Raw genomic sequence first — 25,737 nt, 5'->3', positions numbered from 1 at the left:
TACCTGCAGTAGAACCTGTAGCTGGTTAGCAAGCCTTGGGCTAAACAGGTTCTACTGCAGGTACATATTTTTACTATGTGTCCTCTCTGCATCCATTGCAGCCTGGTCATCCTGGAAGAGGGACCCTCCCATCTGTGGGCTCTTCTCAAGGTTTCTCATTTACCCTAGTTGGAGTTTTGAGTTTTTCGTTGCCCTCCTGGGAGAATATTTGTCATTTTTCACACGTCCTGAGTGTTGTTAGTTACCTAAATGTTCAACAGAGGCTGTGTTGTACCGAAGTCAAATTCCTTGTTTGACACCCTCAAACATTGCAAATAAACACTGAGGTATTAGGCCCACTTACACTCACTGGTGTCTCGTAACTTGCAGAGGACTGCTCAGTGGAAAGCATCCTCCCTTGCTACAGGGAAATGTGCAACAGCCAGCAAAGATGCCACATTGAGCTTTTGAAGGACCAGTCCTGCCCTGCCACCTACAAATATCTGCAGATGGTCTATAGCTGTGAACAGAAAGGTGGGATTCACGTCTCGTGATCTTCCACTCTGCACTGAATCTAAGACTATCTAAAGCAATGCAAGGAGTCCCACAAGGGGTTCGACGGCCAGATTTTTTTTAATCGTCCGTTCCAAATTAAAATGACTTTTGGCTGTCCTCAGTATGTCTCGATAGTCTGGGCATCGCCGACGGCAGTGTTGCAGACTCTCCCTTCAAAGCCTCCTCAATGAAAGACGCCACCCAGGTAAAAGCCCGCCTCAACAGGGAGTCCTGCTGGAAGCCGTCAAGAAATCGTACGTAGAAAATTGACCGCTTGGGACTTTGGTCACCTGAGCTTTGGAATGTCTGCCTCCTCCAGCCGTCGGCAGCTGGATCCTGGTGAACCTCGGCTACAAGAGAAAGGTGACGTCGATCGTGACCCAGGGGTGTGATAGCAACAATACTCGCTCCTGGGACATCAAACTTGAGATGAGACTAAGCGTTGACAAGAGGAAGTGGACCAAACACCCGGACGGGAAGGTGAGCGCGGGGGGGGGCCAATCAAGTCGACTGTGACCGCATCCTTCAATCTTGTCACAACAAACAAGGAAACATTCCATTTCTAGTTCATCGGCGGTGGGACTCATCTGCTTGAGACGCCCGCAATCGCTCAGTACGTCTGCATCCTGCCGCTAGAAAATTGTCCAGAATTTGGCCTCCGCTTCGACATCTTGGGATGCGCACAAGAGGGTGAGCAACACAATTTGCCGCTTTGGTTGCCGAAAACAACAATCCCAAAACATGCCACGAACTCTCGCCTTTTGTCCGACAGATGAGACGACCTGTGCCAGAAAGTTCAACAGCCTCTGCTTCACCAATTCGATGACACAATGTTTCATGACCGCCTGTCGTCAATGTCACGTGTGTGTCTTCTGCAGGTTCTACTGTCCGCCCGGGTGTGACAAAGAGGAACACTTTGTCTTCGGAACGATGGTCTACTCTGCAGTACGGGATTGCCTGACCCCACCGGTGGACTTCTTGTCTGTGACTGCAAGTATGTGTTGGGAGTAGACCGCCCTGAAACCCGCCTCGGTCCAATTTCCAAGCCTCTGCACGTTGTAATGGATGTAGTTGATCCTGTCGACATTTTTGTTAAGAGTACACCACCAACACAGGGTGGATTCAAAACCAGCTGCTATCTGATTCACCAGCTTACACTTATCCGGTACTCCTCTGGGAACACCAATTGCATCAATTTCGGTCAGATCATCGTCGGCTGTCAAATTCAAAGATATTTTGGTTTTTACCAGCTTTTCCTTTTTTCAGATCTTGGGATGTTGATACATATACAATTTAGCTTGACTACATTCTCTGAAAGCAATGGCTTCTTTTTTCTTTCTTCAATGGATATTACTATAAAGAATGCTCTGTCACACATTTCATAATCCAATATACGTGATAGATTTCACACAATCTTTGATCAATGGTGACGGTACAACATAAGGCAATGGTCACAAACCCATACATATGACATATTAAATTTTGTTTGTCTTTACAGCTTGTTTTGCCATTAGCAATCAATTGCTTCGTTTAGCAGTTTACTCTAATACTAGTTACCTGAAACAAATTATCCACATTCACTTTAGATATATTCATCCCATTCTTTAACATCTACAGCGGTTGTTGACAAAGTACACACATAAACATCATACTTTCATGGCAGTCCAGATCTGACACAGCAGATCATCCTGCAAAGGTCAAATTGATCTTTTAAATCGCTACAATGCAGCATAATTTTTTTGGAGTGATCAATATAAGTTGTTCACTCATCTCTCCCCTACTCATTATGACTTAGTTCCCACAAATACCATATTGCTGAAGTTAACAAAGTGGCAACAAAGATAGCCACCTTACATGCAATAACGTCATTGTTCCATTTTCTTGTTCCCGGCATTTCTCTAAGAGGTAAGGCTCCCTTTGGGTCACTTTTTCCCGATTGAACGTTACCTCAAAAGAAATTACCCTTTTGTAATTTGCAAGGACCACCTCAACTGACCTTTCTGCTATTTTAATGGCAGTTGATGTAATTATCAATATTCAATGTGGCCCTTCCCCCGTGGAAGAACACCAGCGTTTTGTTTTCAATGCTCTTAATGAGAACGTGCTTTGTTCTTTTTGCCTTTAAAATATTAATTATAAATATAAAATGTAAATGCCAAATTTGAATCATCCTTAGTTTCCCACTTGGTTTTAAAACATGGTAATCTATATTGTCGCCCAAACAATTTTTCATATGGGGTTAAACCCACAGTACTTGTAATATTTAGTACAGTTTGACCAGGTCTAAACATTTTGTCCATGATCTTCCATTTTTCCCATGCACATTTTCACACTTTATACCAGTTCTGTCACGAGAATTAATTTCCGAAATCCCATATCTCGGTATTATTTCTTTACATAACGTTTTTGCCACTGTTAAGGCATTCAGTGTTTTTGTTGAAGCCAATTCAAACCATTTTGAGAATGCATCTTTAATGACCAGGCAGTATAACCCTGTGGATTGCATGTTAAACAAGCTCTTCAAAAAAAAGTTCTTTTATAACTGTTTAACTGTTTTGAATATGAATCAAATTCACATGATGTATAAAGCTGACTGAACTGCCCCATTATCCCTCCTCTTGAGCCATGCGACACACAACCATGGCTCAATATTGCTGCCCGCTTGTATAGGTTTTTTGGAGGATAGGTCAGTCTTCTGGTCATTTATAGATGCCATTCTCTACTCTTGCCCCTCTCTTTGTCCATGATTGAATTTCAATCTATGGACTTTGTCGCTGCACATCTTTAAAAATGTTTCAGTAATTCAATCCGCTTCTTGTGTGTATAAAATTTGAAGCGTCTTTTGCACTGCAGCTATGCGGTTCCGTCCGCAAGCTTGTTACCTCTTGACACCTTATCAGTCTCGTGCGTGCCCTGCACACGTGCACATAGCTATTTGTCGTGGCAATTGGACTGCTTCCACAACTAGCTTAGTTGTAGTTTCTTGTAGTTTCTTTTCAATCAGTTTCTCATCGTTTATCACAAGAATCTTAGTAATTTGAACAAAAGTCAAAAAGTATGTTTTATTTTACTCAATTGTACGATTTAGAGAATCCATATGTAGTAAAGCGTTGTATTACTACATATGATTTCATCTTCATTTAATTTTGACACACCTTTCAAAATGCTTCTCAGTGTCCCAGTGCACACATGCTTTGCGTGTGTAACTGGTTGTCTCAACCCGTGTTCCACATCCTAATCTTTCCTTCCTCAAGGTGTCAAACCAATCCACTAATTGGAAAAGATAAAAATCAACAAATTAACCATCAGTAAATTAATATAATAGTTAATTGTTGTTGTTTCTTAACTGTAACTAACTCAATCACTCTCTTATCCTCAAATGTAAAAACTTGTGTAGTCCTTACACAACCAATCGACTATTTCTTCTAAATTTAGCTTTGAAATGTTGTTATTTAATCATTTTGCTTCATCCAATCCCAGAAAGCAAGTTCCTTCCATCTCTCAAATTTGGTTTCATCAGGGATAGGCATTAATGCAGTGTGGACCAGTTCCTGCCCACAAAAAATTGCTTGCCTTTCTTTTCTTCTTATTTTCTTTTCAAAATTGCTTTTGTTTTGCGGTGCAAATCAATTCTTTTGTGCACCTACATTAGCCAATTTCAACACATAACACTGACAGTACACAGACAACACAAAAACTTACAGCAGAGACACAGCTCACAAACGATACAAACAAACAACGCTGCGCAAACGTCATCCTCTGTTTTGACGTTTCGGTTATACTTTTGTTTTCCCATCAGTGCCTTTTATCCTTCATGCAAATATTGTCACATCTTCCTTAAGCATCACTCTCTGAGAAAATCACACTGTCCCTGTTTCGCCTGCACGCTTATCAGTTTCACCTTCTCAAAGGGCAGGCCAACTCTGCTGTTGCCCTCCCCTATCATGTTCACCTTCAACATCTTTCAGTCTTCTACACAACATTTGCTGTCTCATTCTCGTCCTATCAAGCCACCATTCTAGTCACTTTCTGCCACACACGTCTTATTTTCTCTACTGCCACACACTGCTCATCTTAGTTTCTCCAACAAACTTAAACACATCATCGTCCACTTCTCAATTTCCCTATTATTGCTCAACAGCCTCCAGAACATTCTCCATTACTGATTTCTTCCATAGAACACACATCTCACTCGCACTCATACACACACCCATTCATGAGGATCCTCCGCGCGCACACGCACACACACACCAGCACAAAAGGATGACGCACAACATATAAGAACACATAGAAGCACTAAGAACATCTTTTTGCTCGTATTACTTGTCTGATTTATTCTCTATTTCACTTTTAGAAACTACGTGTAATTCTTTTCTATTTATTTAGCAAATTTTAACTTCAATGTTTCTTTATCCTACTTTATCCTTTTAACATAAATATCTCCTTATATTTAAGCTAATTTTCTCCTTAATTTTGGCAGCCAGGTTCCCACTTCATTACATGGAAACCTGATCTGATTTGATTTTGGCCTAGTCATAGTGTTTCTGTTAATTTGTGCAGTCATGTGCCATGTGACCGTTTTCTCCGCAATTCCAGCATTTTATTGGAGGTTGCACAACTCCTCTTCCTCGGCCTCTAAAGCCTCCTTTAGACATTGCTCGCCCTCTCTGGCCTTTCTGTCCTCTGCCTGCATTTTGGTAAAAAGTGTCACTATCCTGATCTACCAGAAAAGTGTGTTTTGAAGCTTTCATTTGTTTTCGTTTTTGTTTGTCTATTACTACTTTTTCCGCATGGAGGGCATGATTTATGTATTCCTCCCGCTATGATCTTTAGTTTTGAATTTGTAGCATGTGTTTTCTCTACGTGCTTCTCTACTTTCTCTAGACTTCTCCCTTCTTCTCTAACTCTGTAAATTTTGGTTTTCTCTTGCCTGCCTACTGTTAGGCCCAGTCTCATCATCTTCCTACCTGCAATACAGTGCTTTCTGAGCTCTCTCTCTTTCCCTCTCTTTCTCTCTCTCTTTCTCTCTTCCTTTCTCTCTCTCCCAAAACACTACATCATCAGATGCCTTCTTTAATTTCTTTAAGATTTATTTATGTTGTTTCGTTTATGGCACCTCTAAGTCCTAATAATTTGGTTGTCCCTCAAATTTATATTTTTTAACCCATTTATCGAAATCTTTTTTTTAATCGGTTGGGATCCTGCCTTTCAATTATTTTCCAATCTTTGCATTTTAGTTCATGTCGGGGTAGGGACTTTCGCTTACTATTTAAGAGGAGCGCTCAAATGAGATCACTCTCAGTCAAACCGTTCACAAGCATACCACGCGCGTTTTTTTTTTAAGAACAGAGGAGTCTGCCCCTCCTGCTGCGGAATTTAACTAACATAAAACGTTAGGGGGCTCCACATCCGCCCCTGCAGAATTTAACTGTTTCTAGTTGTACTTGATAGGGTCTAGAATTCTCAAGGTTTTTTTGTTTAGTTTTTTTAATAACAGAGGAGTCCGCCCCTCCTGCTGCAGAATTTAACTAGCTTGAAAGCTAGGGGGCTCCACATCCGCCCCTGCGGAATTTAACTGTTTCTATTTAGTAGAATTAATATTCCTACTCACGGTCTGCTGATTCTCTTCCTCGGAAGATCTCGTCAACCCTCCCGGTGTCCAGCCGGACTGATCGAGACAGTCCCGTCAAAGGGCTTTTGTTTTACCTCGGCCGAGGATTGTCACCTGCGTCGAAGAGCCCGCTGGAACCGTTCAAGGCGTGTCGAGATCCCGGAACGAGCCCCCAATTTCTGTCAGGTTTATTTCAATGACTGAATAACTATTAAGAGAAGAGCAACAGCAAACAAACCACAAGTGAGACAGAATATTAAGTCTTTTCTCGCGAGGAGTGCAGTACAGATAGCTTAATACAATCTCTACACACACACTAAATATCTGTAGGCACTCCCGCTCTTTTTATTTGGATTTGCCCTACCCACAGTGTGAGACAAGCCCCTAAAGAAAGGAGGGGGAAAGCATGTGGGCTTTGCCTCGTAAGGAAAAATCACTAGGTGTTTACATACTAATAAAGACATCTGGGAAGAGGAGTTTGAGTGGACTGGATACAGAAGAGAAAACCTTTGACCTCAAGTAAAAACATAGCAAGGGAAGTTTTACGACATTGTGTAGGATGCAACAAACTAAGTTATTTATTACTGGTTATATACATTCCAACCTAATCCTACGATCAAGATAGTTAGGAAACCCTGACTTTAATGGTCACTTGGAGGTTCATCTGGGGTGCAAGACAGCAATGAGGCATGTTGTCTAACAAAGTGGTCTTTGTTAGAAAGGAACTGTCCTTCCGTGGTACATCATAAAAACAGCAAGGCCAAACAGCAAGCATATAATGCAGTAATATTGCGGTAAGGCATTGATTAGAGAACGCATGATAACATATATATACATTTTTCTAACAGACTCGATGGGTGCAATATCTGAGAACCGGATGAGAGCTCTGTTCCTATCCGTTCCTGCAGAAACCGGCGACATGTGGACCGAACTGAACAACCTGGTGCTTCCCGGCACGTTCGTGTGGTCGGACCGCCACAAGGTGACCTTCACCCACTGGGCCAGCGTGTCAGCCTCGGTAAACACTCTGTGGCTGTGTTACGGCAGGTGCGTGGTCAAATCAGCATTTGGAAGATGAATAGATTTGCGCTCCACTGAAATTGATTGTTTTCCTTCAGACTGGAAGAAGATGGAAGCCAATGTCTTGCGCCCAAGTCAACAGCTTCATGTGCAAAATGCCCCACAGAGCATTTTCCAATTGCCTCATCGAAGCCACAGGTGGCGTCATAGAGTCAACCTCGCTGTGTTGGTTCCAAACATCCCAAGACCAATCGAAGTCCATCCATCCATCCATCCATTTTCTGTACCGCTTAGTCCCCAGCGGGGTCGCGGGCGTGCTGGAGCCTATCCCAGCCGTCATCGGGCAGCAGGCAGGGGACACCCTGAACCGGTAGCCAGCCAATCGCAGGGCACACAGAGACAAACAACCATTTGCACTCGCACTCACACCTAGGGACAATTTGAAGTGTTCAATCGGCCAACCAAGCATGTTTTTGGGATGTGGGAGGAAACCGGAGTGCCCGGAGAAAACCCACGCGGGCCCGGGGAGAACATGCAAACTCCACACAGGGAGGGCTGGAGGTGGAACCAATCGAAGTCCATGGAGAAAATTAACAATGCAAGCAAGACATCAAAGACAAAAATTTAATGCCCTTCCTACTCTGCTCAAAATAAATAGTATCACCATTTTAACAAAAAAAACCCACAAAAACAAAAGAAATATCACTGACTAAGGACAACATACCTGTACAGCTGCTGCGAGAAGGCCTGGAGAGCAAACTTATCATAAGTGTTTTGGGCATTTAGCTTAGCTGTTATTAGCCAACTAGATGTCATGTCCAGATGCAATGTGAACAAGCGTGCGATGTTCACTAAGACTCGACTCTACTTGGTTTGTCCTTTTCTCTTGACAACTTTGAATGCCTTTTTGTAAGGTTACTGACTCAAAGAGCAAAACACATTGTACAGAAATTCCAGTGCTTTCAAAGAGCCCAATTGTAAGAACGTGAGACAAGAATAGTTTTGAAGCTGGAATGAAAGGTTCAAAGTCAATTATTGCTCTCGTTCATTGTTTTGTTTTTACTCATGTCGTGTTGTCTTGTCCTCATCGGCCTGTAGAAAGCGAGCCCAGACTAGACAGCTTTTTGTTTTATTCTACAAACCGGATTCGGTTGAAGTTGGGAAATTGTGTAAAATGTAAATAAAAACAAAACACAATTTGAAAATCCATTTCAACCTATATTCAATTGAATACACGACAAAGACAACATATTTAATGCTCAAATTCATTAACTTTGTTTTTCAAATAATAATTTACTTAGAATTTCATGGCTGCAGCACGTGCAGTAGAAGTTAGGAAAGAGCATGTTTACCACTATGTTACATCACCTTTCCTTTTGATAACATTCAATAAACATTTTTGGAAGAGAGGAGACTACCGTTTTTTTCCATGTATATTGCGCAAAATTTAACTAATTTATTGTCCTAAAATCTGGGGTGCGCATTATACATGGGTACAATTTTTATTTATTTTTTTGTAAGAAAATCATTGTACAACAATTTTTGAAGAAAATCTTGTCACGGATGGAGTGTGGAAAGGAGCAGGGCGACCAAGTGCAGCTTGGACCAGGGTTCATTGGAGGAACTCAAAACACAGACTTGGTAAACTAACATAACTCTCTAACAAAACCAACAACAGGACTGACCGACAAAGACGTGGAACAAAAAGACAGGGTGACATTACCAAAGACAGGAACAGAAACCTGTGTTATTGTCAAATATTGTTTGTTTTTTAATCTCCATCGCGGACTGGACGTCATACGGAGGCAGTATCACTGCGCATGCGCACTATGGAAGTTTGGGAACCACTGGTTTAATACAATCAGCAAATAACAAAATGCGTATTACAGGTAATATTTTATTTCACAACCCTTTGCTTTGTTCCTTTCGTCTCTGCTGTTCACTTCAAACACGCTCCATACGAACGCAATGCTCTCGTATCAGACGCTTGCTGGATCACCTGCTCGTTTGCTGTCACAATGTACCCTACACAAATCTGAAAAATTTGTTGCGGTTCCGAGTCACGACGAGGGGCAAGTTTTGGTTTCCAAGGGTGTTTTTATTCCTCTTCAACTTCTCTCCCATACAGAGCCGCCTATTCCACATGTCCGCACGTCACTTTCCTCTTTTCATTAACCTAACTGATCGCGGTGGTGCCTTTACGGGCAGTTGGAGAAATCAACGCCTACAAAAAAAATACATCCAGCCTAGTTAAGACCGTACCAAAGACTATAAAAATGGGACCCATTGCCTCCCTGCTTGGCACTCAGCATTAAGTCAAAGTCAAAGTCAAAGTCAGCTTTATTGTCAATCTCTCCACATGTCACAACATACAAAGAGACCGAAATTACGTTTTTCTTTATCCCACGGTGACGAGACACATAACACGATAGACATACATGTACGCGACACAATATAAAAACAAGAAGGCAAAAATTCAAACAATCAATAGTAAGAGTGATGAATAAATAATAAATAAACAGATAACACATTAAATAACGGAGCCAGCAAGCATAGCGCAAAAGTAAAAAACATCATAAACAAAAAGGCACAAACAATAAATAAGAGTAATAACAAATAATAAATAATAAGAGCCAGTGTGCATTCAGACAGTTCAGGGTTGGAATTGGGGGGGTTAGATCACCAAATGATTCCCGAGCGCGGCCCTGCTGCTGCTCACTGCTCCCCTCTCCCCCAGGGGATGGATCAAAATCACACGGGGATGGGTCAAATGCAGAGGACACATTTCACCACACCCAGATGCGTGTGTGACGATCATTGGGACTTTAAAAAAATAAAATAAAAATAAAACTTTGGGTGGGTATTATACATGGGTACAGGCTTTTTTCCAGCATCGACATGCCATTTTTAGGGTGCGTATTATACATGGGGGCGCATTATACATGGAAAAAAAAGGTAAGTCACTCCGGAGTATAAGTCGCATTTAGGGGAAATTTATCCGAAAAAAACAACACCAAGAACAGACATGAACAAGCAACAACAGGCTAAACGATAGGTATACTAATGTGACATAAACACAAACAAAGACCTGAGGACGGGCCTGACGTAACATTCAGAGTTATTCAAATAACCCACCCAAACTATGAAAAAAAACACGACCTATAGTCCGAAAAATACGGTAATGACAACACACAATACAACACAACACAACACAACAATACTTACCTTTCCTTTAAAATCTTTTTCTCTACCTAACACAGACAGATAATGGGAGAATGTGTCACAACGTGAAGGAGATGTATTGGGTAATGCAGAAACAAAACAAAAACTATATTTAATGTTAGACACATTATCCACTAGGCTACTTTCGTCTTGACATTCATTAAATTGACAATGAAGGGACTTGAACCCTTTAATCTTCTGATCCAAAGTCAGTTAACTTCACTTGAATCTAGGCTGTAGATTTACTGTATATGCTCAAAAATCATTGCACTGCTATCACTTGTCAGAATTTCCTGTATGGCTATCTGGCCTAATGGGTAAGATTCCAAATCTAAATCATCAAATTGAAAGAGGAAAATATAGGTAAACTGTTTGTGTGCTGTTTTGATCTTTGTTGTGGTGACCCCAAATGTCAGTGACAAAAGCCAGAAGAAAGAGGCACATTTTTCATTTTATGTACAATTTTTAATTTGTTTCTCTTGACTCCAGTCGAGCAACCTGTGCTTGCGGATATTCACAATCCCTGTTTACTAGTTGTTTTAGTCTGAGCAACCTGCTCAACTAAGGTTTCCAACTAGGACTAGGGTTCCTAGAGTTAGGGTTAGGGCTAGGTGTATAAAAAGTCTACCCCACCTGAGGATCGAACTCTTGACCTTCAGATTATGAGACTGACATGCTAGCACCTGCACTAATGAGGCTGTGCATTTGCAGTTTTACAATTCTTTTTTACTGTGAAACTGATCCAACCACCGGCCATTTCAATCAAACTGAACTTCACAGAAAGAAAAAGTGACTTTAAGTCTGAGCATTCTGAAAGTAGGGTTTCCAACTCGGGTTAGGGAAGCCAACTAAGGTTTCAAACTGTGGCCAGGGTTTCCAACTGGGGTTTCAAATTAGGGCTAGAGTTAGGACTAGAAGAAAGTATGCCCCGTGTGAGGGTCGAATCTACGACCTTCAGATTATGACACTGACACGCTACCACCTGCATTTTGTGAAATTGTTTTTTACTGTAAATTGATTCAACCACCGCCCATTTTGATCAAACTTAACTAGGCTAGGAAATCCAACTAGGACTATGGTTTCCAGAAAAGGCTAGTTAGGGTTGGACTATATATAAATCATGCGCCGTGTGAGGATTGTCAAGTCAAGTCAAGTTTATTTGTACAGCCCTAAATCACAAGCAGTCTCAAAGGGCTTCACATAGACAGAAATTGACAATTATTCTCAAAGCATCCCCTGATGTTAAGCTCCCAAAAGGGCAAGGATAAACTTAAAAACCCCTACTGGGGGAAAAGAAGAAACCTTGAGAAGGGACCACAGATGGAAGGATCCCCCTTTCAGGATCACCAGGTTGGAATGGATGCAGAGAGGGCACAAATGATACAACATGAACATCAATGAAATAAAAAGTGGATGTCCATGTCAGAGCAGAGGGCTGCCGAAGGAGCCCTCAATTGTCCTGGCAGTGTCTACGAGGAGGTTGAGCTGCAGTTCCCCCATCCTGAATTGACCCACGAGAATCCAGATAGCCGCTGTCAGCATGGGTGCCACCTAACCACCTCCCCGGCCGGGGAGGGGGGAGGGAGGGGGTGGAGAGGGGGAGAAAACAAACTCCAGCCGAATCGGCCACTACAGGTTAGTTAAAGGCCATGTCATAGAAATGTGTCTTTAAACGTGTCTTAAATGTTTCTACTGAGGTAGCAGTTCTAATATCCATTGGTAGGGCATTCCAAAGCTCTGGAGCCCGAATAGAAAATGCTCTAGAGCCTGCAGACATTTTCTTGGCCCTCGGTGTCACTAAAAGGGTAGCGTTTTGCGAACGAAGGTTACGAGACGGAACATAAGGAACAACTAGGTCGACGAGATATGAAGGCGCTAAGCCATGCAGTGATTTATAGGTTAATAGAAGAACCTTGAAATCACATCTTAAATGGACCGGGAGCCAATGTAAGTTGGCTAGTATTGGGGTAATGTGATCAAATTTCCTTGTCCGAGAGAGCAGCCTTGCAGCAGCATTTTGTACTAACTGTAGACTTTTGATGCGGGACTTAGGAAGACCCGACAATAGTACATTACAGTAGTCCAGGCGCGACGTGACGAACGCATGAATAATAGTTTCTGCATCACCGGTAGAGAGGATCGGACGAATCTTTGCAATATTACGAAGGTGAAAAAACGCAATTCTTGTTATATTCTTAATGTGCTTTTGAAAGGAGAGAGTTTGGTCAAATATTACCCCGAGATTAGTTACAGTATCGCTTTGAGTGATAGTACGGTTATCTATAGTTATAGCGGTTTCCTTGAATAAGTGTTGATAACGAGTTGGACCAATTATCAACATCTCAGTTTTATCTGGGTTAAGACGAAGGAAGTTGAGAGACATCCATTGCTTGATCTCCGCAAGGCACGCCTCAAGATTACGACAATCCCGTGGATCTGTCATCGATAACGGCATATATAATTGGGTGTCATCCGCATAGCATTGAAAACTAATATTATATTTACGTATTATGTCGCCAAGCGGAATCATATAAATATTAAAAAGAATTGGTCCGAGAACCGATCCCTGTGGGACACCACACGTAACATTATAGAGCTCCGAGGACGCATTGCCATGGACCACTCGGTGCGTCCTGTTTGATAGATAGGAATGGAACCAGCCTAGTGCTGACCCTGAAATACCAGCACAACTTTTAAGACGCCCTAATAAAATATCTAAGTCTACAGTGTCGAGGGCAGCACTAAGATCGAGTAGTAACAGTACAGACGAAGTGTTTGAATCCATAGCTATGAGGAGATCGTTAGTCACTTTAGCAAGTGCTGTCTCAGTGGAATGATTAGCTCTAAAACCAGACTGAAAAGTGTCATATCGATTATTGGCGACCATGTAATCAATAAGCTGCTGCGCTACTACTTTTTCAAGAAGTTTTGCTATGAATGGGAGGTTTGAAACTGGCCTTAAATTACTGAGACAGTCGGGGTCAAGATTTGGTCGCTTAAGTAACGGTTTAATGATAGCGGTTTTAAAGGCTGTTGGCACTATCCCAGAGGAGACAGACAGATTGATTATATTTAAGACGGATGGTCCTAAAATTTGAAATAATTCTTTAAGTAGTTTGGCTGGAAGAGGGTCGAGTAAACATGTTGTTTGTTTAGCCGCACTAACCAATTGTGTAAGCCTTTCAAGAGACACGCTTTTAAAAGTTGAGAGGGTTGTTGCATGATCATCAGCGTTGGTAAACGGCGGGCTCGACCGAGCGATTGGAATGGTATTCTTGATCTCATCCCTAATGGATTCAATCTTTTGAGCAAAAAAATTCATGAACTCGTCAGCTGAGTGGAAGGAACTATCGGTGGTCGGCTGGCGCAGAGTCAGCTTTGCCACTGTATCAAATAGGTGTTTCGGATTATTCAAAGAGAAGACCAGGAGATCAATTAGGCCAAATTTACCAATTGTTTAATCAAGCTAATACAGGCGCCTGGGTCTTGGGTCCTTAACACAAAAGCTCGTGTGCCTTCGTGACCAGAAAGACAAGACATTCTTCCGGGTTGCCCAGTTTTAAAGAAACACAATATGAATATTCAAGCATGCAAATTATTGTGTGGTGATTGGTCGATGGTCGATGGTCATCTCCTCCTCGTTTGGGTTTTCCCCTGCTCAGCACAGGTGTCTGGACCACAAAGACGAGTTGTTTTTCGCGTTCCCCATCGGCCTTGAGATATCCTCCCTTTCTGGACATCCTGTTCCACAATACTTTGAAGAAAACAAATTCATGTAGTCTGCACATTCCTTTCCACTTATTAAGCGACCACACTACTACTAAAAATTATATTGATATGATTATATGTGTCTAACGCAGCCTTAATCAAATGTGTTTGCAAACTGCCGAAAGTACATTTCCGTTTATTCCCTCTCATGACCTAATTTATGAGGTCATCACCCGTTACTCTAGCAAGCAGCGACCAGCACACTGTCGGTCCTTTCTTCCCCCCGTGGCTCATGTTGAGTCACCAGGGTATATTGGCCGTTCGGTGACAACGGGCCAACGGTTTTCTCGATCAACCGGACAGTGAGTGACCTAATACATAGAATACAACAACAACCACAGAAAATCATCACTACAGTAAAGCCACAGCAACGAGCACAGACATGATGAGGCCTTTCCAGCTTCCGAACGTTTTCATCCAATCAGACCAAATATCGGTGCGTACATCTGAATGATCTTTCATGTTTTTATTTAGTGTCCTTACTCCTTCCAACGCCTGGGTCAGTCGGCCCCCTGGTGCCGTGTTGTTGGGGATGAAAGTACAACATGCATCACCAAACATTCCGCACACACCATGTTCGTTAGCCAATAGCATGTCCAACGCAATTCTATTTTGTAACAACATCAATGACGTCGCAGCCAATTGTTCATGGAAATTATACATTTTTATTGGGGGTGATCCTTAGGAAAATGCTTTCGATTCCCGAGGACACTTGATTAACGAGTTCATACTTATCTGGCACACCCAGGGGCACTCCTATGGCGTCAATATATGTTGGATCGTTGTCGCTCAACCATGTGGGCAAAACGTTTCTTTTGGCTCGCTTCATGAGCCCCGCCAGTGGGGACTCCATGTTCCAATTGTGATTGTGCATTTCAATGGGGACAACCACCATAGGCATTATCAAAGACACGAGGGCACAGATACCTGATGCATCCTTTGGCAAGCGATGCTATAATTTGTTGTCACCACACCACAACCAGATGTCACTGGTCTTCCTCTGCTCCTTCCATCACTGCTAGTTGAATTCTGGCATGTCCTGTTAAAGCTTAAAAACAAGTGAATTTTGAAAAAAAAAAAAACTTTGTACATCACAATTACAAATTGAAACCTACTCACCCATTTCTATTTTACAACATACTTACCCATTTCTATTTTATCACGCCCCCTTTTGACACATTCATCCAATGTGTCATTATGTATCAAAAGGAACCTGCAAATGCGTCCCCTCTCATCACCACACTCATTGTAGTCAGGCCCTCGGAACCTCTAGCTACTCTACCACACACTCAGCAACAAAATCATCGCACTCCTGTCATTGACCTTATAGCCCTGCTGACAGCGGACATTTGTACACACAAAAAGAGACATCAAGTATCGAAATAAAAACAGTGATAAAATGAATCCTGGCGCCCGCGGATCATGTCCTGAAAACCATGTCATCAACAAGTTCATCATAAAAACCAAAAGGGCAAGGGCTAACATATTCTTGTAAATTCAACACAAATCTTCCACGAACGCAATCGACAACCTGCAAGAACGAAAACAAGTTACGCAAGCAGCGCGAAATCCGCTCCTTGGCTGGTGGCTGTTGCTGCTGCTGCTGCAAAAAATTAAGTCACACAGAAAAACAAAGCAGAGCGTGCACTTGTCGCAAGCAAGCTCAAGCGTCAAACATTTGGTCACTGTCCACCTGGTACGTCACCCCGTCGGGTGAGCTCAAAGTCGTCACACGTCTAATCGTCCAAAGTCTTAATGTTCGATACTAGTTCTGTCTTGTCTAACCATATTACTGAAATGGGCCTTCTCCATCGCACTGTTTTGTTGTCGATGGTGCCCCTGAGTAATCCTAAACCCATATTTAATCCAAAATTAGTCCTGATCAATCGTGCTTTTTCAAATCTGTAGTATCTTTATATTTTTCAGGTGAGAGGAATGTTATCCTCTGCTGTGATCACATCACCCCAACTTTGAATCATGTCAACCATTCACAATACACAAACACCACACCACAAGCACAGACTTGACATTCATACACCATTACAAACAAACTGTCATTCCACAACACACACATAAAAACATACAATATTAAATTGTATAAAGAAACCGTCCCTACGCAAAATTTTCTCCTAAATTAAGATTTCCCTTTTTTTAATTTTAAATCCAAAATTAATATCTAATTGTCTGGTCTCCTGTCATCTCATCGTTTGCCAATATGCATAATGTTGGAACATGATTTAACTCCCCATTTAGTTTGCTCACATCTCACACAGACTATTTGACACTTTGTGATGAGCTGTAACTTCAATATTTCCACATTCCCATATTTCTTCCACTAAACAGTTCCATTTGGCTTTCAGTCTAAATTCATCCCTCCAAATAACTACCTCTGGCAAAGAACCAACAATTTATAGAGCACTACCTTTTACTGTTACCTTGTTCCCTCAGTCATCTTCTCACAAGCATAAATGACCCTCCTAAAAAAATAATGATACCAAAAATAATGTTTAAAAACAATATACACAGCTTCCTCCTGCCACTTACGCTATCATCTTGAAGATTATCGTTCTCATTTTTGTTGATGCCAATTCTTAAAATTAAATGCTTACTTTTGATAATGGAGTCATGCTATATCACAAATTTTGAAAACCTTCTTCCACGTTCCCCCTCTGTACCTATCAAAACCAATTAGAAATACTTTTGCTGTCATGATTGTGGCCCTCACACTTATTGTTCCTGTATTTTAAATTGTCAATTTTTGTACATTTGAAGCCCTTTGAGACTTGCTTGTGGGCTATATAAATAAACTTGCCTTGCCTTGACTTTATCATTATTCAACTTTTCTGCATTCTTCTGCCTCTTTTTTATTTATTTATTTTTTAGCTTAACTACTTCTACGAATTCATCTGATTCACTTCATTCCACTTTTAACACATTCCAAATATTCATGCCAAATATTCTAAATATTTACGGTTTTCGAGAAATTTACAAATTTTAAGCCAATATTTCACCATTCATTCTTCATGGCACATTCAATATTTCTCATTTTCTTCCACATAATTCCTCCAATTAACCTTCTTTCACTTTCCAATTCACCTTCTCTCACTTTCTAGCTTAAAATTTCACATTTTCACTTTCAACATTGCGGTAACATTTTGCAAAATTTCCTTTTTTCTTTCTAATTTCTAATTATTTTTTCACTGACTCAACCCGTTTCAAAAACATTTGAACTATTCATGTTATGCCTACCTACTCCAAAACTTCCCACTTGTGAAAAATTTACAACTTTAAAATTCACGCCCAATTTTACAAAATTCTTTCGATATTTTCATCGATTTTCTGACCAATTCAACACGTTCTAAATTTAAACATAATCTTGTAGCATTCCCCGAATTTGTATTCAGCCTCTTCGCCTTCACACACAATTTCTCCAGAAATTACAAATTCTAATTATTATTGTTAATCTTCCGTGACCCTCGTAAGGACAAGCCGCACCAGTAATGGATGGATGGATGGATGGATGGATTGTTAACCCTAACCATAAATGCCTATCATAAAGTGTCATTTAAATCAATTGTCGCAAGGGTCATGTCACTGTATTTGTTATTTAAAGCCCAACTGTATCCTTTTTAATTAAGTAGTGCCCTGTATTACTATTTTGCTGACTATCCAAAATTCCAACTTTCTTATGGCCCCTCACCCCTTCAAGCAAAAATATGCATCCTATAAATCAGTCGCAATTGATGTATAATTAAATTCTGTCGTTTTGATAAATTTAATTTCTATCGATCAATATCCACTTTGCAAAGTTTCTGATCACGCTGTCGTATGATTTCAAGATTCAAGATTCAAGAGTTTTTATTCGCCATGTTTGAGCGTGCCAAACAAGGAATTTGACTTCGGTAGAAACACACCCTCTGTTCAACATTTAGGTGACTAACAACATTCAGGACATGTGAATAATGGCAAAAACAGTGTAGACAAATTCAAAAAGGTGTGAGGAGCAGGATGTTATTGCACAGTAATGTCTCTGAGACTCTATGAGTGGTGTGAGTTCATCAGAGCAACAGCCTGGGGGAAGAAGCTGTCTCTGTGTCTGCTGGTTTTGGCGTACCGAGCTCTATAACGCCGTCCGGAGGGGAGTAGTTCAAACAGACTGCAACCCGGGTGAGAAGGGTCTGTAGAGATGTTTCTTGCCCGATTCCTGGTCCTGGACGGGTACAAGTCTTGGATAGATGGGAGGTCGATTCCAATGATCTTTTCTACAGTTCTGATTGTCCGTTGTAGTCTGTGCTTGTCTTGTTTGGAGGCCGATCCAAACCAGACAGTGATGGAGGTGCAGAGGACAGACTGGATGATGGCAGTGTAGAAGGTCTTCAGAAGCTCTCGCGGCAGGTTGAACTTCTTGAGCTGTCTCAGGAAGTACAGCCTCTGCTGGGCCTTCTTCCGGACAGAGTCTATGTGGCCGGTCCATTTCAGGTCCCGAGAGATTGTGGTTCCCAGGAACTTGAAGGTGTCTGTGGAAAGAATAGTATTACTGCGGATAGTGAGGGGTAAAAGTGGTGAAGGGTCTCGCCTGAAATCCACTGTCATCTCCACGGTCTTGAGCGGGTTCAGCTCCAGATGGTTTTGACTGCACCAGTGGACCAGCCGCTCCACCTCCTGTCTGTACGCAGTCTCATCACCGTCCTGGATCAGTCCGATGAGAGTGGTGTCGTCTGCATACTTCAGGAGCTTCACAGGGGAGTCACCTGAGGAGAAATCATTGGTGTAGAGGGAGAAGAGCAGTGGGCAGAGCACGCAACCCTGAGGGGCTCCAGTGTTGGTGGTCCAGGTGTCAGATGTGATGCCCCCCAGCCTCACACGCTGTCTCCTGTTGGTCAGGAAGCTGGTGATCCACTGACAGGTGGAGGCAGGCACCGCAAGCTGGATGAGCTTCTGTTGGAGGATGTCAGGGGCGATGGTGGGCGATTTGTTAGTATTAGTGCATCTTCACTGTCCATATCTATGTATTTTGTTGTTATCCCTGTTTCAGTGTCAATAAGCAGCCTTATTATTCCCTCTTTTATCAAAACTCCCCAGATATGTCCGCCCCAGCACCCAAACACACTTCCATCCCTTTTGTCCCACACTCCACCAACTTTGTAATGCTTCAGCAGTCTTTAGCAATGTGTCCAGTTTGACATGTGACTCATGCAAGTCTTTACCAGCCTCTCCTCTTAGATTCTCGTGATGATGATTCAGGGCTGGATCATCCGCCACTCTCAAATGCGTCCATCTTGTCTTTGTTCTTTCAGTCCATTTTCTTTTTGATCTGCAACTGTGTGTATTCCACCAACTGTATAGTTCTTGTCCTGTGAAGAGCTGTGCTTGCCCCCTTCAAGCATGACAACAGCTCCTGTTGTTCTCCCAAAGGTCAAAGGTGTCTCATGACCAGGGACAGTCCTCTGTTGATTTTGAGACAGCCAGTGGAGTAAGAGGACTCAGTTCAGGAATCGTGCCACGCGCTAGGGAAGAACACACTGGGACACAAATTTAACAAAACTATCTTCATGTTATCAGTCTTCCTGTGTAATATTTGTTCCTTACACCCCAAATCTTCCTATTAACATTTTGTATCCTATCAGTTGCGCACACTCATCATCTTACTATCAAGCCGCCCTTATCAAACGCTTTTTTGCTTCTGAGCAATCCATCCACTCTACCCATCAACACGGCTAAAATCCTCGTTCCAGTGTTTATCATCAAATAAAGTTCCGAAATCTTTTGTAATAAACTGTAATATAATTTAACAATCTACCAACATATGTGGTGAATGTTATTGTTCAATCTATAGGTCATGCAGCGCCTGTGACACTCCTCCTTGATTTACCATCTCATAGGTTATTGTTGTCAGCAGCGCTAAATGATAGTGCTCGAAAGTGAATGTCTTATCGCCCAATTTAAAACACATGCCACATTTGAGCTAGTATTTATTCATTTATTTATTTGCCATCCTCATGTTAGCTGGCATATGTTAGAATTAAAATGTAATTCTGCTTTTAATTTTGCCTTACTGCACCGAAATAAACTGTTAAATATATCTTTAAAAACAACCAAAAACAATCTATGCTCCTACACAGACTCTTAAAAATGGCACCCAAATGCCAGATTACAAATCACACCTCCTCCTTCACTCTCACATTTTTTGATAAAACAGTCTACTTATCTAAACACTGTCATCACCTACTAAATTAATGGCCTGCAAATACAATGTTGTTGCTGTGGTCCCTCAAAACATGTGACTAAAATTTGTATAATTATTAACCCCCATCAATTGAGCAATTATCTCCTCACTATTTACAAGTTAGCCCCCCTCTCTTCTCTCACTTCTCCTCAACATTGACCTCTCCCGGGGGACCCAGCCCCGCCTTTGCGGTATCCTCGGCACAGCGCCCCTGGACGAGGGGGGGGGGGTGTCAGCGTATCAATGTTGACGTCACAATCTGGCCAGGCCCGCGCGTCCCGCTGGCCCCCACCCTCGCCGGTATGAGCCGAACGGGCCCCCTCCTTTCTTGAACATTCTCTGATCCATCCCATCTTCCTCCTCACACGCCCGCACCCACACATGTGCACATAAACGCACACACACAGAGCGCGCACACAACCGCACAAACACACGCGCATCCGCACGGCACGCACGCCAATACACAAAGTGCTCGCACAGAGCTCAGACGAACGACGACAGACTGACACAAACTTTTACAGAGATTACGCACATACACAGAACACACAGACAAAGGGATTTGAATCCATCTCTCATGTAGCTCACGATTTGCGCTTCCACATCTGCATACATTCCTCTCAATCTCACTCCATTCATTCCTCTCATCACACACACACTCCCCCCAATTTGGTTGCACATTTTGGATATTTTAGCGGTCTGGTCTCTCACAGGAGGAACTGTTACCACCGGATACTTTTTGAGGAGGCCTCACTTCTCCTCGGGGATCTCACAAGCACCCCAGCTATTTGAATGCGATCGTCACCGCACCCTTGTCCGCCACGACGAAGCAAAGCAGAGGAGTCCGCACTCCCACCACGGAATTTAACTGTTTCTAAAAGAACAGAGGAGCCCGCACTCCCACCACGGAATTTAACTGTTTCTAAAAGAACAGAGGAGCCCGCACTCCCACCACGGAATTTAACTGTTTCTTCTTGCACACCTTATTTGATCTGAACGACAGTCTCCTCTTAAATTTCCTCTTTCAATTTGCAGAATTTCGACATATAGTAACAGGTATTCTGCTTACCTCATCGGTTTAGGAGACGTCGTACCAGCTCAACGCTGTGCGCTTATTCCTTATTCCAACGGTACGCCGACCGGGAGACAGCTGTTCCAGACTAACTGTCCGATGACTTGGAAACAGACCACAAGTTGTCAATAACCCTTCTCTTGACATCACATCGGGGTCACCAAGAAATTGTTAGGATACGGATTTTAGCTATTGATCTGACTCCAAATTATGATCAACACTTAACACAAGAATTGCTATGTTCTAATCCACACACTGGCGCACCTAACAATTTTGCGAGTTCGTTCTGTCAAAGAGAAGACCAGTAGATCAATTAGGCCGAATTTACCAATTGTTTAATCAAGTTAATACAGGCGCCTGGGTCTTGGGTCCTTAACACAAAAACTCGTGTGCCTTCGTGACCAGAAAGACAAGACATTCTTCGGGGTTGCCCAGTTTTAAAGAAACACAATATGAATATTCAAGCATGCAAATTATTGTGTGGTGATTGGTCGATGGTCATCTCCTCCTCGTTTGGGTTTTCCCCTGCTCAGCACAGGTGTCTGGACCACAAAGACGAGTTGTTTTGCGCGTTCCCCATCGGCCTTGAGATATCCTCCCTTTCTGGAGATCCTGTTCCACAATACTTTGAAGAAAACAAATTCATGTAGTCTGCACATTCCTTTCCACTTATTAAGTGACCACACTACTACTAAAAATTATATTGATATGATTATATGTGTCTAACGCAGCCTTAATCAAATGTGTTTGCAAACTGCCGAAAGTACATTTCCCTTTATCTCCAAGTACCACCATCATGTGTTGCTTTTTTTTTAACAACGATTACCGTTTTTTTCTAAAAAGGGCATGTTGATGCTGGAAAAAAGCCTGTACCCATGTATAATACGCACCCAAATTTTGACTCCTAGTTAAGTCCGTAAACGTAAAATTATTTCAGAAAAAAGATCATCTTTGGGAACAACCGGATGTTATTCTGCAGGTCAGTATCACTGCGCAATCGCTAGCAAACTGAATGGCGAAGAAATGTTTCGGATTTGTGTAGGGTACATTGTGACAGCAAACGAGCAGGTGATCGAGCAAGCGTCTGATACGAGAGCATTGTGTTCGTATGGAGCGTGTTTGAAGTGAACAGCAGAGAAGAAAGCGCATCTGTAATGGCGGCCTGCGTATGATATCCGGATAAAAAAAAAATAAACATAAATAAAATAAAAAAATTGTACCCATGTATAATGCGCACCCCAGATTTTAGGACAATTAGTTAAGTTTTGCGCATTATACATGGAAAAAAACGGTACTTCTGGAACATTCCTTGAAAATAATACGTCCTCATCAGTGAGCTGTTTTAGAACAGGCCTGTCGGCTACTCATGTGGTAGTTGGGGGCTGCCTTTTGCCGATGGGCACAACTGTAGTGTCCCTGCTAATGCAAACTTCCTGTGTTGCAGAGAAGAACCAGCGGACACACATAGTCCTTGCCTGTCTTTCTGTACCTTTAATCAGGAATCTGCTATTGGCTGTAATGAAGATTTGGCACACAAAACGTACGTATATTCCTGAATTGTAAAATCAGTACTTTCAGGCCTCCTCATTTTAACATTGTTTTAGTGATCAACACACCAAAACATCTGCAACAGAGAAAACTTGGCATTTTTTCTTTTGGTTTTTGTTGAACTGAAAACTGACATTGGAGGGAGGGGTCTGCAGTCCATCTCAGGCCATGGTAAAGGGGCTGATCGGAAACCAGTTTATGGGGACAAGGACCGGGTGGATGAACTCGATCTGTTCTTCAACAGATTTGACTCCGCCTCCCTCCCGCCCCTTCACCTCGCTCCGCACCTCATTCTGCCACATTCGACACTCCAGCCCCCCCCGCCAGCTCACCAACCCCCTCTCACCCCCCCGGAGTCACTCTTCTGTCTCCACTCCATCACCCCGGTCTTCTGACATCCCCCTCTCCTTTACAGATCTTCAGGTGAGGAGTCACCTCAGAAAGATCGAGGCAGGGAAGACCCCGGACCCAGTCGGCATCTGGCCGAGACTGCTCAGGGACTGTGCAGACCAGCTGAGTACTGTGGTCAGGTACCTGTTCAACCTGAGCCTGAACAAGGTCCCAGGACCGTGGAAGACCTCCTGCGTGGTCCCTGTGCCGAATGTGCCAAGCCCCAAGGAGCCTAACCACTTCAGGCCTATTGCCTTGACTTCCCACCTGATGAAGACTATGGAGAGATCATCCTGGGTCACCTGCGTTCACTAGTGGGAGCGCAGCTGGACCCCCTGCAGTTTGGTTACCGGCCTGGTGTTGGGGTATGCAGTGATTTATTTACTGCACAGAACACTGCTTCACCTGGAGTACAACAGGAGCACTGGGAGGATCATGTTCTTCAATTTCTCCAGCGCTTTTAACACCATCCAGCCATCACGGCTTAGGGTGAAGATGGAGAAGGCGAGTGTGGACCAGCGCCTGGCTGCATGGACAACGGACTTCCTCACCAACCGGCCGCAGTATGTGAGGTTACATCGTTGTGAGTCCGACGTGGTGCGCTGCAGCACTGGTGTCCCCCAGGGTACGGTGCTCTCTCCTTTCCTTTTCCCCCTGTTCACTTCAGACTTTACCCACGACATCGCTCACTGCCACATCCAGAAGTTCTCCATTGTTGGAAATGTCTCGTAGGGGAACGATCTGTAATAGAAGAATAGAATAGAAGAATAGATCTGAAGAAGACGAAGGAGATCATCGTCGACTTCAGGAAGAACCGGCCTCATCAAGCTCCACTGATCATCAACAGCTCAGATGTGGAGGTGGTCAACAGCACTAAATTCCTGGGGGTCTACATATCAGACGACCTCCCCTGGTCTGGGAACACCACGACCCTGTCAAGAGGGCACAGAAGCGATTGTACTTCCTGCGGAGGATGAGGAGAGCCCACCTGCCCCCACCCATCATGAGGACGTTCTACCGAAGCACCATAGAGAGCATTCTGACGAGCTGTCTCTCGGTGTGGTGTGGGGGTTGCAGCGCCTCCGATTGGAAGAACGTAAGGAGAGTGGTGAGGACAGCAGAGAGGATCATCGGGGCTCCTCTTCCCTCCATTCAGGACTTGTCATCCCAGCGCTGCGTGTCCCGAGCCCGTAATATCATTAGTGACCCATCACACCCCACCAAGGACTGTTCTCCCTGCTACCCTCTGGGAAGAGGTTTCGCAGCATCCGCTGCAGGTCTACCAGGTTCTGCAATAGTCTTTTCCCTACTGTCGTCAGACTGTTGAACAGTCAACCTAGCATTCCCCTGCGCACTTTGTAGATACTGTTTTTGTTTCCTTCATTGCTGCACTTTATATTTATCTTATTTATTTTATCTTATTTCATATTTAATTAGAAATTTCACTTTTTATCCAGCCGAAATGTCAGTCATTTGTTGAGAGCCGTATGCAACGTAATTTCGTTTTGTGTGCACTGAGTGTTTACAAAATGACAATAAAGTCTGTCTAAGTCTAAGTCTAATATAGATTGGTCATCAAGGACTTTGTCAGCTAGTGTGAGCTCAACCAGCTTCAGCTGAACACCAGCAAGACAAAAGAGTTGATTGTGAGCTTCGGGAGGACAGCACCCATCTTCACTCCGGTGAACATCCAGGGATCGGGCATTGAGGTAGTGGAGAAGTACAAATTCCTGGGTGTTCGCCTTAACAACAAACTGGACTGGACTGATCACACCCACGCCCTGTACAAAAAGGGCCAGAGTCTCCTCCACCTGCTGAGGAGATTGAGGTCCTTTGGTGTGTGCAGGGCTCTCCTCCAGACCTTCTATGACTCTGTGGTAGACCTCGGCCATCATCTACGCTGTGGTCTGCTGTGGTGGGGCCAGTACTGACTGGGACAGGGGGAGACTGAATAAGATGGTCAGAAGAGCGAGCTCTGTTCTGGGCTGTCCCCTGGACTCCATTGAGGTTGTGGGTGAGAGGACGATGTTGAATAAGCTTAAATGCAACACCTCTCACCCCCTCCATGAGATTGTGCGGTCCCTGAGCAGCTCCTTTAGCGGCAGACTTTTGCACCCTCGGTGTAGGAAGGAACGGTTCCGGAGGTCCTTCATTCCCTCTGCTGTCAGACTTTACAACATGCATGCCACCTGATAAAATGAATGTGTTTCGTCTTTACTAGCAGCACTTGTGTTTATCCTTGTCTGTTATTTACCCTTTTTTTGTAATTCTGGCACTTGTTTTATTCTTGCACTCGTATTATTCTTGCACTCATGCGCTGCTGTGACAAGTGAATTTCCCTGCTGTGGG

The 25,737-nt window shown here is 43.1% G+C and overlaps 1 protein-coding gene across 1 annotated transcript; it reads left to right on the top strand.

Annotated features, from left to right (window-relative positions):
* Nucleotides 1–410: 410 nt before the first annotated feature.
* On the top strand, nt 411–1,529 carry LOC133156680 (lactadherin-like). The gene is made up of 5 exons (XM_061282583.1): nt 411–513; nt 657–788; nt 830–1,014; nt 1,101–1,224; nt 1,413–1,529. Exons 1-5 carry the CDS (start codon nt 411–413, stop codon nt 1,493–1,495), a joined length of 627 nt encoding a protein of 208 aa, XP_061138567.1. The 3' UTR covers nt 1,496–1,529.
* Nucleotides 1,530–25,737: the final 24,208 nt, after the last annotated feature.

The sequence above is a fragment of the Syngnathus typhle genome, linkage group LG7 (genome assembly GCF_033458585.1).
Source record: "Syngnathus typhle isolate RoL2023-S1 ecotype Sweden linkage group LG7, RoL_Styp_1.0, whole genome shotgun sequence".
Classification (NCBI taxonomy): domain Eukaryota; kingdom Metazoa; phylum Chordata; class Actinopteri; order Syngnathiformes; family Syngnathidae; genus Syngnathus; species Syngnathus typhle.
The sequence above is the reverse complement of the archived record's forward strand: the minus strand, read 5'-3'. Positions and strand labels throughout refer to the sequence as shown.